We start from the raw sequence: 15,064 nt of genomic DNA on the forward strand, positions 1-15,064 counted from the left end.
TAGCTGTGATGAGATGATTTTAGAAGTACAGTAATTGTGTGGGGTTTTTTTGTGTGGGGGGGGGGGGGTTGGAAGAGAATCCAGGAAAGGAAACTATGCGAAATTTTACTATGTGAAAAAGTTTCTTAGTTAATTTTAATGATTTGTCAGATTTTTTTCTGACTGAGGTTGTTCTCTGGTATCAGTGATGGTTTAAAATCTAGATTTTAAGCCCCGCTGGATATCCTAAAGCAAACAAGGTGTATTGATGGCAGTTCCTAGTTCTTTCACAACTACTACTTAAGGTCTATGATTGTTCATTTAAAAAGATAATAACTAAATGGCATTTACTACATTTAAGTCCTGAACTAAGAATTCATGTATACTACCACTGTATAGCTGAAACTGAGGCTCAGAGAGGTAAAATGACTTGCCTAAGGTCACCCAGCTGAGGCAGGTCCCAAACCCTGACCTCTTGGAGTATTCTTTATATTGGAGACACTGGTCTCATTGCTTTGGCCTCCCTTTGTCTAGCAGAGTTTAATGCCAAGTAATGTTTTACACCACTGATAACCTTGTATTTTGCTTGTTGCTAATCATCTTTAGTGTTGTCAATGTGGACATATTTAATAGACCTCTCAACAAAGGACATGTTAAATAACAACGCTAGTATCGCATCAACAACATTAGACTGTGATAAACTCTTCAGGATACATGACCAGTTGCTGCAATGCAGTTGCAAAGAAAACTAAATGGGAATGGGTACCTACAGACTAAAAGACAAGGCACAGACCAACTAAATGGGTTGTGTTTTGAAACTTGTTTGGATCCTGATTCGAACAAACCAACTGAGAAAAAAATTATTAGCCAACAAGGAAAATTTAAACAATGTATATTTAATGGCATTAAGGAATGATGAACTTTTATGTGTAATGCTGGAATTGTGGTTAAGTATCTAATATTTTAAGATATTTTTTAAAATCTTTATCTTATTGAAAAAGGTAAATTGATAAGCTGTTAGGGAATTGCTTCCAAATAATGCAACAGGCAAAGATGGTTGATCTTTCGTTGGTAATTGTGGAAGCTGTGTTCTGGGCACCTGCAGGTTCATTATAGTATTGTCGACTTTTCAGTCTGTTTCACATGTTCCACAAAGGAATGCATCCTTTACCTATGAACCCAAGTAGGCCATTTGATTTTAAATTGCATGGAGCCCCATTCCAGGAATGCTCTGAAGGGGCTGAAAGGGCTTCAGGAGTAACCTAGTCCCATCCCCACAGCCCCTCCTCTGCTCCTGGGCACGAAGCGGAGGTGCAGGGGGGGCTGGGGCGGGGGCAGCGCCCCCTCCTGCCCCCTCCAAGGCCCAGCTTCGGCTGGATAACCTCCCACAGATTTCTCATCTTCCCTAAACTGAAGCTCGAAGGGGAGGCAGGGGAAGATGTAAAGGGAGAAACGCTGGTTGACAGCACTCAGACGCCTTGTGTAATTTCTGGTCTTGCTTTTGCTAATTAGCTCCTTGGTGAGCATAGAGACGAACGTGTACCTTTAATTTTTCTGCCCACGTGACAGTGTTTTTGTCTCAGGGTAATTTTTGCTGCACAGGAAATTCTCGGGGGGCTGACGTCACCATCGCCGATTGCAGGAATCACCGTGCGGACGCCCCGTGGTTTCAGGGTGCACGAACTTGCGCGCCGCGCCGGGGCGGTTTCACAATTCAGACTTAAGTCGTTGTTTTCCTGTGAGTTGATTTTTAAGCACTGCTGACACCGGGGCCTGAAGAGAGCTATTTTTTTAAATTTTTTTTGTTAATCTCTGTGGCCATATCTCCCAGGTTGTGTCCCGGGCGTGAAGCAGACACTGCACCAAACACCCTCCTCTACCCGGGAAGTGCTGGGAGCGCTTACTGCAGTAGTGCGCCTGCGCAGCTGGCTCCCGTCAAATCGCCCGCCTTCCCCCGTCCGGCTAGCAGGGGGCGCTGTGAGGTAGTGGACGAGTCCTCTCCCCGGGGCTTTGGAACCGAGCGTAAAAGGGCAGGAGGCGAACCGGGCTGAGGGGCGTTCTATCCTCGGCTGCCCTGGTCTCTATAGCCCTTTGTCCTCCAGCCTCCCCGGGCACTGGGCCTGCGGGCCTGGTTGCTAGGCGGAAGCGGGCCCGGCGGCGGCCGCTGCGGCTGCCGGGGCGTTTGAAAAGCGGCGACGCAGGCGGCAAAAGGTCCTCAGGCGGCGGGCTCGCCCCTGGTTACAGGCAGGCCCGGCGGGGCGGCGGAGCCGCTTTTCGCCTGGAGTCGGGTCAGGGTTAGGAGCTGGGCTGGCGGCCCGAGGTCGGGGAGCCGGGCGCGCTGCCGGCGGCGGCGGGGTCGGGGCGTCGGGGGCCGGGGGCGGGCGGTGGGGGCGCCGCGGGGGGGCGCCGGCTGCCCGACGCTCACCCGGGCCCCGCTTCCCTCCAGCAGACCCCGCCTGCGGGCCGCGCCCCGCGACCATGGTCTCCAAGTCCGACCAGCTGCTCATCGTCGTGTCCATCCTGGAAGGTGAGCGGCCCGGGCTTCTTTCCGCAAGCGCTGCCTCCCGGGTTTTAGCGGAGTGGCGCGGGGGCGCGTCTGTGAAGCCCGAGGACCTTGTCAGCTTTGCTTCTGTGGCCCCCGGAGACTTGTTCGGAGTTGTGCGCGGCGAGGGCGGCGAGGCCATTGATTTGAAGGCCCCCGGGGAGCCCGAGCGCTGGTAGGATAGGTGATATTTAGCGGACTAGCCGCAGCCCCGGCGCGGAGGGAAACGATTTCCCGCAGAGGCGGCGCTGTCGAAGCCTTTCAGACGTGAGCTGAAAGCGCGCCTGCGGAGGACGTCTGCGCGGCGACCCCCGGGTAACAGCATTTGCAAGACTTTTCCTTTGACTGGAGCACACGTCCTGCAGTTTCACAGGGTCGTGGAGGTCATTGCCCTTCCAAGTCCTGATGAAGGACTTGGAGGTTGTCGAGAGGGTCTGTTACACATGCCCAGTAGGTTGGTGTGTTGAACGAGTGACATCTGTGTGTTGTGGTAAGAAATAAGCTCGTATAACTAGAGTGAACAAGCCTCGGAGGGTCTCGAAAAGACAACTATTTTAATGTACTAAATAGCAGGGAGGCCGCATATATTCCTAAGTAGGATAAAGTTTTTTGCAAGGTTAGCAGCAGTGTGCAGGGAAGAGAACCTGGAATCAGGGATGTCAGTCAGGTGTTGCCACAAACAAATCTACAGCTGGCCTCTGGCCCTCCCTCCAAACTGTTCCTCCTCTTGTGTTTGTATTTCTGGTCATCATAACGATGCTGTTGCCTCAAGCCAAGAACCTGGGAGCTATCAGGTTCCTCTTTCCCTCCATCCCCAAATTCCAAATTATCACCAAGTGTTGTTGATTTTATTTTTAAAATAATATAGCAGGTACTTCATACAAACTTTTAAATGCATGAGCTTCCATTGTGAGTGCCCTGCTTTGGGGCCTTCATCATCCACCTAATCTGTTGTAATAATCTGTTCAGTAGTCTGTGTCATAAGTGTTTTCTTCCTTTCTAGAAAATATCTACTGTCCACATTACTATCTGGGTATATGCTTTTTGAAATGCATATCTCATTTTCTTAAAATCCTTTGGTGTCCTAAAGGCTGTCTATACTTCTTAGAATAGCATACCCTTTACAGTAGACCACTTGCATACCTTTCAGCCTCATCTCCCTTCCTGCCATCTCTTTGTTCCCAGCCCTTCAACTATATATATTGAGCTGTTTGCAATTTCTTGACTACATTTCTAGAAATGCCCTTTCTTCAGAAGACAGTGATTGGGTTTCTACCGCAAGCAGAAGTTGGGCCATGTACTGAAAAAGACAGGGTTTCTGTTCTCTAGGTATTCCATCTTTGGAACGAGGTAGGCACCTATTTATTGCACTATGTAGCCTCTGTTCTCAAGCTTATTGGAGGTTATAGTTATGATAGTCTGAAAATATAGGTTTTTTGACATGTGATATTTTAGAGCAGCTGAAAATGAGGTCCAGAGAGAAACTTCTGAGAGAGCTAATTGGGAGAGCCAGGCCATATATGTAGCAAGATTTCTACTAGGGAGTTTCAGCGCGCCCCTCGGGTGAAACTCCCAGGTTTGCAAGCAAAGTCTTTCTCATCAGCTTAATTCCTAACTAAGCTTGTACCGGGGTAAGTAGCAGCAGGGATGAATTTACTTAATAGTGATTCAAAGTCCCCTTTCCAAGATCCACCTTACCAGACCTAAAACAGGTTGACTGTAAGATTCTTACTGCTTCTTCCTGAGTTCTTTAGCTTCCTGTTTTTAGTGTTTTGTTTCTTTCCACTAGACCCTCCTCCATCCCTTGAGGGCAAGTACTCTGTTTTACTTTATTTTGCATCCATCCCATCATCTGACATAATACCTGTCTCTGAATATGCCTTCAGTAAACAGTGAAGGAACTAGTCAGGTAGTACAAAAGAGATGTGATGCATAGATAGAACACTTAATATTTCTTGCAAAATATACATTGTCCTTGAGAATAGAATGGATGAATACATGTGTTTATTTTCCATTAGCTAATTTGCAAAATTTTCTTAGCTGTGTTAACAGGAAAATGAATATGCAGGTAAATTTGGTTTTGCTAATTTGATTATTTCCTAGCTTTCCAGATAACTTTGTTCTGTATTAAGTACTGGTACGGTAATATCTAAAATTGGTGTAATCACATTTTTAACTCTTTATTTCTAAATGTTGAGATTATTGCTGCTCAAGGTGTGAACCAAGGGCAACAGCATTGACATCATCTGTGATCTGGTTAGAAATGCAGACTCTCAGGCCCACCCTGGACCTACTGAACCAGTATCTATAGTTTTACAGGGTCCCAGGTGATTCATATGCACTTTAATGTTTGAGAAGCACTAATTTATAAATTATAGCTTAAAATTTGACTTACGTTTCTTATGAACACTGAATTTGAGTGCATATGTGAACATGTAGTTTATGGAATATAACATATGTATGTTAATAATTTTTAAAATACATGCTAAATAATCATATTTGATTTTTGTATACTTCTGATTAACCTGCATAGTCTTTTTTTCCAGGTCGTCATTTCCCCAAACGTCCAAAACATATGCTTGTAGTAGAAGCAAAGTTTGATGGAGAACAGTTGGCTACTGATCCTGTGGACCATACTGACCAGCCAGAATTTGCTACTGAGTTAGCTTGGGAAATTGACAGGAAAGCACTCCATCAGCACAGGTGACTTATTTTCAGTTTGTTCTATTCTTTTTCAGGCTATTATAAATAAATTTATATATATTACTAGATTATAGTAGTAAAAAAAAACACTCAACAAATATTATTATTAATGTGCCAGGAAATTTTGAAAGTACTTTACAACAATAATTCTTTTAAAAGTCAGAACAACACTATGAAGTAGGTATTATTATTTTCCCCATGTTACACATGAGAAACCCAAAGCCTAAGAGGTTAAGTAACTTGTCCTAAGTGAGTCAGCTGGATAGAGGTAACACCAGAGCTTAAGCTTTTAGCCACTATATCTAGCTTTTTTTTTTTTTTGGCTAATGTATGAGGGAATAGATAATCTATCTTAGAAGTGCAGTGATGATGCCTACCCAATATTAAATATGTTTTGGAGCTCATAATTTCTATTCATTTATTGTATATTTTTCCTGGCTTGCCAAGGATATATAGATATGTATATAATATGATTATATAAAGGACTCTTTCTAATTAATTTTATACTTGATTTTAGACAGTTAAACACTTTTATTAGTATATGAAGCAGACTATAAGTTATAGCTTCTTATTTATTTCCTGAAATCTAATGACCAGAAAGTAGGCAAGAACGCTGATCCTTTTATTTTTAAAAGGATTACAAATATATTTTCTTCTGGGAAACACACAATCACTTCAGTACTTGCTCTCTCTCAGTAATAATGTAAGGGTATTAAATTCTTAGAGAATATCAAAATTTTGTATTTCCTTTCAGTGACTTCTGGAATATCTGCCTAGACATTGTCTTGATATGAGATGTTCGTGCCTACATTGGTGGTTGTGTTTACAATTTTGTTAATGCCCAGTGGTGCCACTCTGAATGTATAGGCTAAGAAAATAACACAGATAAATTAAATATATAAATGATGATTTTGTGCCAAGTGCAGGTTTCATAGTCAACTAGATAAAAGTAATGACAAAATTTAAAAACTTATCAGGAGAGCTGGTATAGGGGTTCCAGATGCAAAAGAACCCATGCTACACCAGCCGCGGTCATGCTTACAAGGCAATGTCATGCATTCCATTAAATTACTGTCAATTTTAATAGTTTCTAATTTTATGGTATTTAATTCCTTAGTTCATTTTGGTTTTTAGCTACAAAGAGCTATAAGCCTGTATGTGTATTTGTAGTTTTATGTGGGTGATAGTATAAGAAAAACAACTTGAAATCAATCTTAATGAATAATGCTAATTTTTTACTTTAAAAGAGATCTATACAGTACAGAAGCTTAAAAAGCATTGACCTAGACGACAGCCTCTTAGATGAGAGAGACTAAGATTTTTGACATGTTTTGTATATAGTTGGTATATAGGTAAGTAGATAAAATGAATAGTTCTTCCCAGTTGAAGCGTTTTTCAGAAAATATGGAATTTTGAGAGTAGTAGACAGCTTTTTCAAGGGTAATAGAAAATCAGTTCATTAGTAAGCAAAAGCTATTTTACTTATCACACAAAATTGTTATGTTACAGGCTACAGCGTACTCCTATCAAACTCCAGTGTTTTGCCTTGGATCCTTTAACTTCAGCCAAGGAAACTATAGGTTACATTCTTCTAGACTTAAGAACTGCTCAAGAAACAAAGCAGGTACTACCCTTTTGATGTTTGTTACTGATTATGTTAGACAGTTGTTTATGTTTCAATATATATCAATCAGATGGATGGAAAGGGCAAGGAATACTAGACCTGATGGATCATGGGCTCTAGCTAGTATGGCAGTTCTTATGCTTTAGTTTATGAATTTGATTTAGAAAATCCTGACCTTCTAATCATTTCACTGACCTAGAACTATCTTTCTCAAAGAAATTTTTCTCTGAGCTCAAACCTTTGTTCAGGTTGCTGTTATCTGCACCTCCCGAGCTTTGCTTTCAAAGGTGGTCCTCTTCCAACTTCCCTGCTTCAGTGAATGGTTGCTATTCTCCCAGTTCCTTGACACCTCCCTTTTTCTGCCTGTATAACCACCCTTTCCAGTTAGTTTTTTCCCTCCTGATTCATCTACTATTCTGCATTTTCCCTGCTGATCCTAAACCACCATCGTTTCTTACCTTGGCTGTCAGACTAGCCTTCTAATCAGTTTCCCTGCCTCTTGTTCTTTATCTTCCTTACATGGTAGAAACCCACTTAACGCTAGGAAAACTAGTTGTCTTGTGTATTCTTTTGTTTGCCAGCAGAAATATATGAAGTTGGCCAGTAAAATATTTGAAGTTAAAAAATAATTTGATTTTTTGTAAATAAATATAAACATAGAGAAATCCAGATTTGTTTTTCTTGAGTTATATAACATAAATGTATCATTAAGTCTGCAAGTAGATAAAAATATTTTTTCAGGCTTGTACTAAAAATTAGAAAATATTTGTCATAAGGAGTATAACAAACAGATTTTGTCTTAAAAAGTACAACATGAAAGTACTACAACAAATTATGAATTTTTGTCTTAAAAACAAACTTGGTTGTGAATTTTTAAAAATCTGCAGCCTAGTTAATCCTATTTTACTTAAAAACAACTTATTAAACCTAATCAGCAGTTTTTGGTTTTGATCAATATAAGAACCAGGCCATGCCTGGTGGTCAGAGTAGGAATGCTGTTCCTAGGTATTAAAATGGTGCCCCTACTGACAGTGGGTCCCACACTAATGCTACACGTGGTCCTGGGCCATAAGATTTTAAAGGCTGGTTTTGGTACTAGGATTTCTGAAGTTACTCTGGGGGGAATATTCAGGTAATTTAGGATACTTCATTCTGTGAGAAAGACTTTACATATATATATATACACATATATACATATATACATATATATATATAGCCCAGCTGGGCGTGGCTCAGCGGTTGAGCATCGACCTAGGATCCAGGAGATTGGGGTTCGATTCCCGGTCAGGGCAAATGCCGTGGTTTCGGCCTTGATCCCCAGCAGGGGGCATGCAGGAGGTGGCCGATCAGTGACTCTCATCATTGATGTTTCTATCTCTCTCTCTCCCTCTCCTTTCCTCTCTCTGAAATCAATAAAGATATATTTAAAAAAATAAAATAAAATAAATATATTTTTATTGTTGAGAATAACACAGATGTCCCCCATTTCCCTCCCTTACTCCCCTCCCCCCCATCTCCTACTCCTCCCCGGGCCCCTGCCTGTCCATTGTCTGTGTCCATGGGCTGTTCTTATATGCTTATAAGTTCTTTGGTTAATCTCTTCCCACCCTCCTTCCCGCCTTCCCTTTGAGATCTGTCTGTGGAGAAAAGGGAACCCTAGTACACTGCTGGTGGGAATGCAGACTGGTGCAACCACTATGGAAAACAGTATGGAGGTTCTTCATAAAATTAAAAGTGGAACTGCCATTGGACCCAGTGATCCCACTTCTAGGAATATATCCTAAGAATACCAAAATGCTAATCAGAAAGAATATATGCACCCCTGTGTTCATAGCAGAGCAATTTACAATAGCTAAGATCTAGAAACAGCTCAAGTGCCCATCAGTAGATGAGTGGATAAAAAAGCTTGTGGGGCATTTACACCATTGAATACTATGCAGCTGTAAAAAGTAAGGATCTCTTTCTTACCCTTTGGGGCAGCATGGAAGGGCCTGGAGAGTATTATGCTAAGTGAAATGAGCCAGTAAGAGGAATACAAGTACCACATGATCTCTCTCATATGGGGAATCTAAGGAACAGAATAGATTGATGAACAAGACAGCATCATAGACATGGAAGCATGGAACAGACTTTATATTTTAGTATCAGTCAAATACTTGGTTCAGAACCCAGAACTCAACCGTTATACCTTTACTTTAGTATTTTGTTACTGTTTTTTATTAACACTAAGCTTTTCTTTTCCTTACTTAATATAAACAGAACAAAGCAGAAATGTGCCGGGCAGAAAAGATATAACAGAAAAAATGAAAAATTAGGGGTTAGGGAAATGGAAAATTGGTAGCCTTTTTTTTTTGTTTAAGGGATGAAGGGAGATTGGGAACATACGAGTAAAGATAGAAAGAAATATATTGTTTTCTTTTATATGTTATCTATTGAAGCATAGAAATAGAAGCAAGAAAGCCACTCTAAACTTCTACTTGAAGAGGAAATTCAAGTTAGCTTCCTAAGCAGGATTGAGGAAAATGTGGAAAAAATATTTTAATAGAGGAAAAATACTGAGAAATTACAGGAAATATATTTAGAACCTCATAGAACATTTCCCACTATTGTTTATTCCCTGTTAACTGTTAAGGTGTTTTGTTGTTTTGTTTTGCTGTTGTTCTCCAGGCACCAAAATGGTACCAGTTGCTGAGCAATAAATACACCAAGTTCAAATCTGAGATACAGATAAGCATTGCTTTGGAAACAGATTCAAAGGCACCAGTGGATAGTTTTAAAGCAAAGGGAGCGCCCCCTCGAGATGGAAAAGGTTTGTGCATTATCTCTAAGGACATTCAAGTTGCATCTGTGGATTGGAACTTCAGGAAGGGTGGTGGGTGAAAGGATTTTACTCAGGTAAATGTGACATTGTTACACATGCAGCACTTTTTGCTCTTAGTTCTTGTTTACAAAGCTTAGAAATTAGGAAAGATTTTCTTTATTTGATACCTAACAGAACAAAGTAGAATTTTGCATTGTTTTTAAAAATTGCTGCTTGGGAAAGTTCATCCCTAGGATGAGTGCAGGAAAGCCAAAAATGGTTATGCTCTTATTTTTTAACTATAGTTTAACAAAACCTTCATTTGTGTTTCTTTCCTTTTAATTAATAAATTTTATTTTTTAGAGCAGTTTTAGGTTCACAGAAAAATTGGAAAGTATATATAGAGTGTTCCCACATAATCCTGTCCTCACACAAACACACCTGCTTCCCTATATACCAGTAATGAACAAGTGGAATTTGAAATTAAGGGGAAAAAACAACCCAATACCATTTACATCAGCACCCAAAACAAATACTTAGGGATAAATCTAACAAAATTCCCACCCACAATCTATATGAGGAAAACTACGAAACTCTGTGAACAAAATTTAAAAAGAACTAGAGGATCATATATTTCTCCCCTATTCTGTTTTTTTTGTTTTGTTTTTTTAATTTTTTATTGTTGAAAATATTATAGATGTCCCCTTTTTACCCCCATTGATTGCCTCCTTTTCCTGACCTTAGTGGAAAAGCTTCTCACCATTAAGCATGAGGTTAGCTGTACATTTTTTTGTAGATGTTCTTTGTCAAGTTGAGGAAGTCACTGGAGTTTGCTGACAGTGTTTTATCATGAATGAATGTTGAATTTTGTCAAATGCTTTTCTGCATCTATTAATGTGATACTGTGGTTTTTCTTCTTTACCTGTTGGTTGATATGATGGATTACATTAATAGATTTTTGAAATCCTATGTGGTGCGGTATATATTTCTTTTTATACGTTGTTGGATTTGACTGGCTAATATTTTGTTGAGGATTTTTGCATCTATGTTAATGAGATATATAGGTCTGTTGTTTCCTTGTAATGTCTTTGGTTTTGATATTAGGGTAATGCTGGCCTCATAGGATGAGTTAGGAAGTATTCCTTCTTGTATTTTCTGAAAAAGATTGTAGATAGTTGGTGTCCAGTTGACCCTTGAACAGTGTGGGGCAGTGGTTTTCAACCTTTTTCCTCTCATGGCACATAAGGTAATTACTAAAATTCTGTGGCATACCAAAAAATGTATTTTTTGTCTATCTGATAAAAAAAATAGGTATAATTTTGATTCATTCACACTGGACTGCTATTGTGTTGGCTGTTGTCATTTTTTTATTTGACAATCTAAGGGAAAAGAAGTCAGTGCCCTGACTAAATAGTCAGGTAGTGCATGTTTTAAAAATTCTTGTGGCACACCAGTTGAAAATCCCTGATGTGGGGGATAGGGTCGCTGACCCTTGCACCGTTGAAAATCATGTTTAACTTAAGTTGGTCCTCAGCATACTTGGATTCCCAATCGTGGATCTAAAGTACAGTTGACTCTTGAACAACATGGATTTAAACCTGGAGGTAGGTGGCCCTGTGTAGTTCAAACCTGTGTTGTTTCAAGGGTCGACTGTAATTTCTTCCTTGAATGTTAGGTATTATTCACCAGTGAACCTATCCGGGTCTGGTGCTTTCTGGTTTGTAAAATTGTTATTGATTCAGTTTTATTGAATGACACAGGCCTATTCAGATTGTCAGTATCTTCTTGTGTGAGTTTTGGCAGATTGTATCTTCCAAATGAACTATCCATTTCATCTAGGTTATCAAATTTGTGGGCATAGAATTATTCATAGTATTTGTTGTCCTCTTAATGTCCATGGATCTATAGTGATGTTCCCTCTTTCATATCTGATATTAGTAATTTGTATCTTCTCTCTTTTTCTCTTAGGCTGACTAGAGGCTTATTGCTTTTATTGATCTTTTTAGAGAACCAGCTTTTGGTTTCTTTGATTTTCTCATTGATTTCCTGTTTTCAGTTTCATTGATTTCTGCTATAGTTTTTATTATTTCTCTTCTTCTGCTTACTTTGAATGTAATTTGCCCCCCTCTTTCTCTTTTCCTAAGATGGAAGCTTAGATAATGATTATTTTTTAGCCTTTAGTATACCTTTTAATTTTTTGTTGAAAGGTGGACATGATATACTGGGTAAAAGGAAAATAGGCCTTTAGTAATGTAGTGGTAAGGTTTGGGGCAAGGGAAAGCATTCTGTCATCCTATGATTAAGTCTCAATGTTTTGGTAATCGTGTATTGTTTGGGTTTGTCTGATATTAGATTTAGGTTATACATTTTGGCAGGAATATCACAGAAGTATTGCTTTCTGTTTTTCTCATTGCAGTCTTTGTGCAAGTAGCACAGAATTTTGATTTGTTCCATTACTGATGATGATCATTTTGATTACTTGATGAAGGTGCTGTGTGTCTGTGTTCTCAACTACAAACTTAGTCTTTTTTCCTTTGTAATTAATATTTTATGGGGCAGAATTTTAAAATTATAAAAATACTTATTCCTCGTCAAACCTTATATTTATTTATAGTGTATAAATGCAGACTTACAGTTTTCTCATTTTATTTAGTGGGTTACAATTTTTAACTATCATATCTGTCCCAAATTTGGGCAGTGGGAGCTTCTGCAAGCTGCTTCTGTTTTCCTTTTGACTGTCTCCATAATTCTTTGAGCTTTTTCTTGTTTTCTGCCACATCTTGTTCTTTTCCTGTCTCAGCCCTGGATTCAACCATTTTTTCAGGAGCCCTCCTTCCTTTTAGTAAAGAATGGTGTTCAGAAGTAAATCCAGATGCTAGGTATGCCAATTGCTGTTGGGATGTTGCTGCACCCAGACCCTTTCAGTGGAAAAAGTTAGAGAATTTGTGCATGTGTATACACACACCAGTATATTCATACGCACTTTTATATTTCTCTCATTTTTCTTTATGTCTCTATATTTATTGAACAGCCTACATTCACATAGACACCTTTAATCTCTTCAATCCTACACCACAAGATTTATCCTAGTGTCCCCCCTTCCATACTTGTTACTCCCTTTCCTGACCGTGAGAGACCTGTCACAGTTACTTTTACTTCTAAGTTCTGCAGACCTTACTCTTTAATGGCTGCCTTTGTTAAAGTGCTTCCTTGTCAAATATTGTGCTAAGTATTCTTTTTAATTTGACCGTCTGAACAATACTGAAAGCTTTACAGAAGGAAAAAAGAAGACTAAAGGAGATCGTATTTTCCCCATACAACTAGTAAGTGGCAGAACTGGGCTTGGAACCTTGGTCTATGTGACTCTAGTGCCTTTGCGCTTAACCATGATGCAATTTTCAGTCATGGCTTCAGTAAGCTTATTTCTTCAGGATAACTCCTGAAGGAACCAAGAAGGATTGCTTGTTTATGGGGTATACATGTAAAATATTTGATAAGCCCTGAGATGTTACCCTTCAAAAGATTATACTAGTCTATACCTACCAACATTGAGAGTGCTCACTTCACTGCATTCTGCCTAACACCGAATATTGCCCATTGTTTTAGTTATATGTAGTTTTGGTTTTTTCTCTTAATCAGTTTGAAAAACCCTGTCCTCCATTCTCTTTTTACTGAAACCTATTTTATTATTTTCTATTTTTTAAAAAAAATATATCTTTATTGATTTCAGAGAGAGAAAAGGAGAGGGACAGAGAGAGAGAGAAACATCAATGATGAGAGAGTCATTGATTGGCTGCCTCTTCCATGCCCCCTACCGGGAATCGAGCCCACACCCTGGGCATGTGCATAACTGGGAATTAAACCCCAATCTCCTGGGTCATAGGTCAGTGCTCAACAGCTGAGCCATGCCGGTTGGGCTGAACCTATTTTATTATATCAATTCTATTCTCAAAATTGTTTCATGTTTTTCTCTTATTCTTAGAAAGTTATCCAGATGTTTTAACATGGCATTGAAGAAGACCCTGACACGGCCTCCGCTTACCCCTGCAGACTCACCTCTTTCTATGTCAGTGCCCTATCTATGATCCAGCACATCACACCTCTTTCAGTCTCTTATCACATGCTTTCTCTTGCTTTTGAGTCTTTGTACGTATTGTTCCTTCTGCCTAGAACACTTTTTCACTCCCTCATTCTCTATTCAGTCACCTTTCTCTTTTTAGCGAAATTTTGCTTATTTTTCCAGTTTAGAGTCACTTCCTTCAGAAAACCTGTGATGCCTTTTCTATGTGGTTTATTAAATTGAAGTTTTAAAAATGTTACCTTATTTCAAAATATGACTTTTATGTGCAGAAAGAAAATGGTGGTTATATATAAATATCAATGGAAACCTTACTGAGTTATAAAATGTATTCATGAAAACTAGCAAGCAAACAAAAAAGTCTAACCAGCTTTCAGAATCTTTTAATGGTTTGTGGCAAACTACAATGTAGTTTGTGTTTTTCTCCATACAGTACCTGCCAGCCTGTGTGGATTTGACCCCAAGGACATTGTGGCTGTGCTGAATGAGGAAGGAGGCTACCATCAGGTCGGACCAGCAGAGTGTTGCACTGAATTCTTCCTTATGTCAGTGACCATAGCATTTGCCACCCAGTTGGAGCAGGTGAGACTTTCCTTCCAATTAGTGATTCATTCACAAAGAACTTGAAAATTGAACTTTATTTTTTAAATATGCCTTTTAGGTTTTAAAAAGATTTACAAGTTGACTTTTTTTACTTTTTAAAAATAATTTAAAAAATGTATTTTTTCATATCAGAAAGCATTTTTTGCTTTAGGAAATGAATAAATGATGATGATCTTGGTAGTAAGAATATATTCAGTCTCTCAGGATTTAGAAGAAAGACCAGTAAACATCGTTTCCCACTGTTCTGTGTGGCAGTGTAAGAACTGGTATGAGGATTTTTTCAAAGTATGGAATAATTTACCTTTTAGAGAAATATGCAATGTTGGAACACTGTGTTTCAGTCATAACTTAGTAGCTGTTGGGTCTGGAATCTACAAACTAACAAATTAGCCTGTTAGTGTTGCTTGGATGCAGCGCAGTAAGCAACATGAATATCAGTATATTTTCTTCAGACCCATGGAGGTGACATAGGGGCCTAGGTTGCTGTGCACACAATTTGCATCACAGCTGAGGAACACAGAACTTGGGGAATACACCACTTACATTGTAAGCAGTCCTGGTATGTGTCTGAAAGACATGTTACCTTAGCTCAAGGTCACCATCTGCATAAACAACCCTAGGAAAAGGCCTGGGTGAGAGTGGTCAGGGCCTCACAGTCTTGGCACAGTCAGCAAAAATGTGCAGGGACGCTTGGGGCCCATGGCAGATTGCCTCTTCCCCAAAATGGCTCAACAC

General features: G+C 39.6%; 1 protein-coding gene across 7 annotated transcripts in view; it reads left to right on the forward strand.

The window, feature by feature from the left end:
- The first annotated feature begins 1,698 nt into the window (after positions 1–1,698).
- The window catches only part of CEP120 (centrosomal protein 120), a 55,670-nt gene continuing 42,304 nt past the window's right edge, over positions 1,699–15,064 (forward strand). Inside the window, exons 1-6 of one of the 7 annotated variants that reach the window (XM_081133725.1) lie at positions 2,024–2,267; positions 2,429–2,506; positions 5,068–5,224; positions 6,734–6,848; positions 9,516–9,657; positions 14,160–14,308. In XM_081133725.1, the coding sequence (XP_080989851.1) occupies positions 2,458–2,506; positions 5,068–5,224; positions 6,734–6,848; positions 9,516–9,657; positions 14,160–14,308 (612 nt within the window). In that variant the 5' untranslated portion in view covers positions 2,024–2,267; positions 2,429–2,457. Of the gene's footprint in view, positions 1,718–2,023; positions 2,268–2,425; positions 2,507–3,850; positions 3,872–5,067; positions 5,225–6,733; positions 6,849–9,515; positions 9,658–14,159; positions 14,309–15,064 lie in introns of those variants that run through there. The other 6 variants (XM_081133721.1, XM_081133719.1, XM_081133722.1 and 3 more) reach the window with 6 other exon arrangements.

The sequence above is a fragment of the Miniopterus schreibersii genome (genome assembly GCF_964146895.1).
Source record: "Miniopterus schreibersii genome assembly, chromosome: 3".
In the NCBI taxonomy this organism is placed as follows: domain Eukaryota; kingdom Metazoa; phylum Chordata; class Mammalia; order Chiroptera; family Miniopteridae; genus Miniopterus; species Miniopterus schreibersii.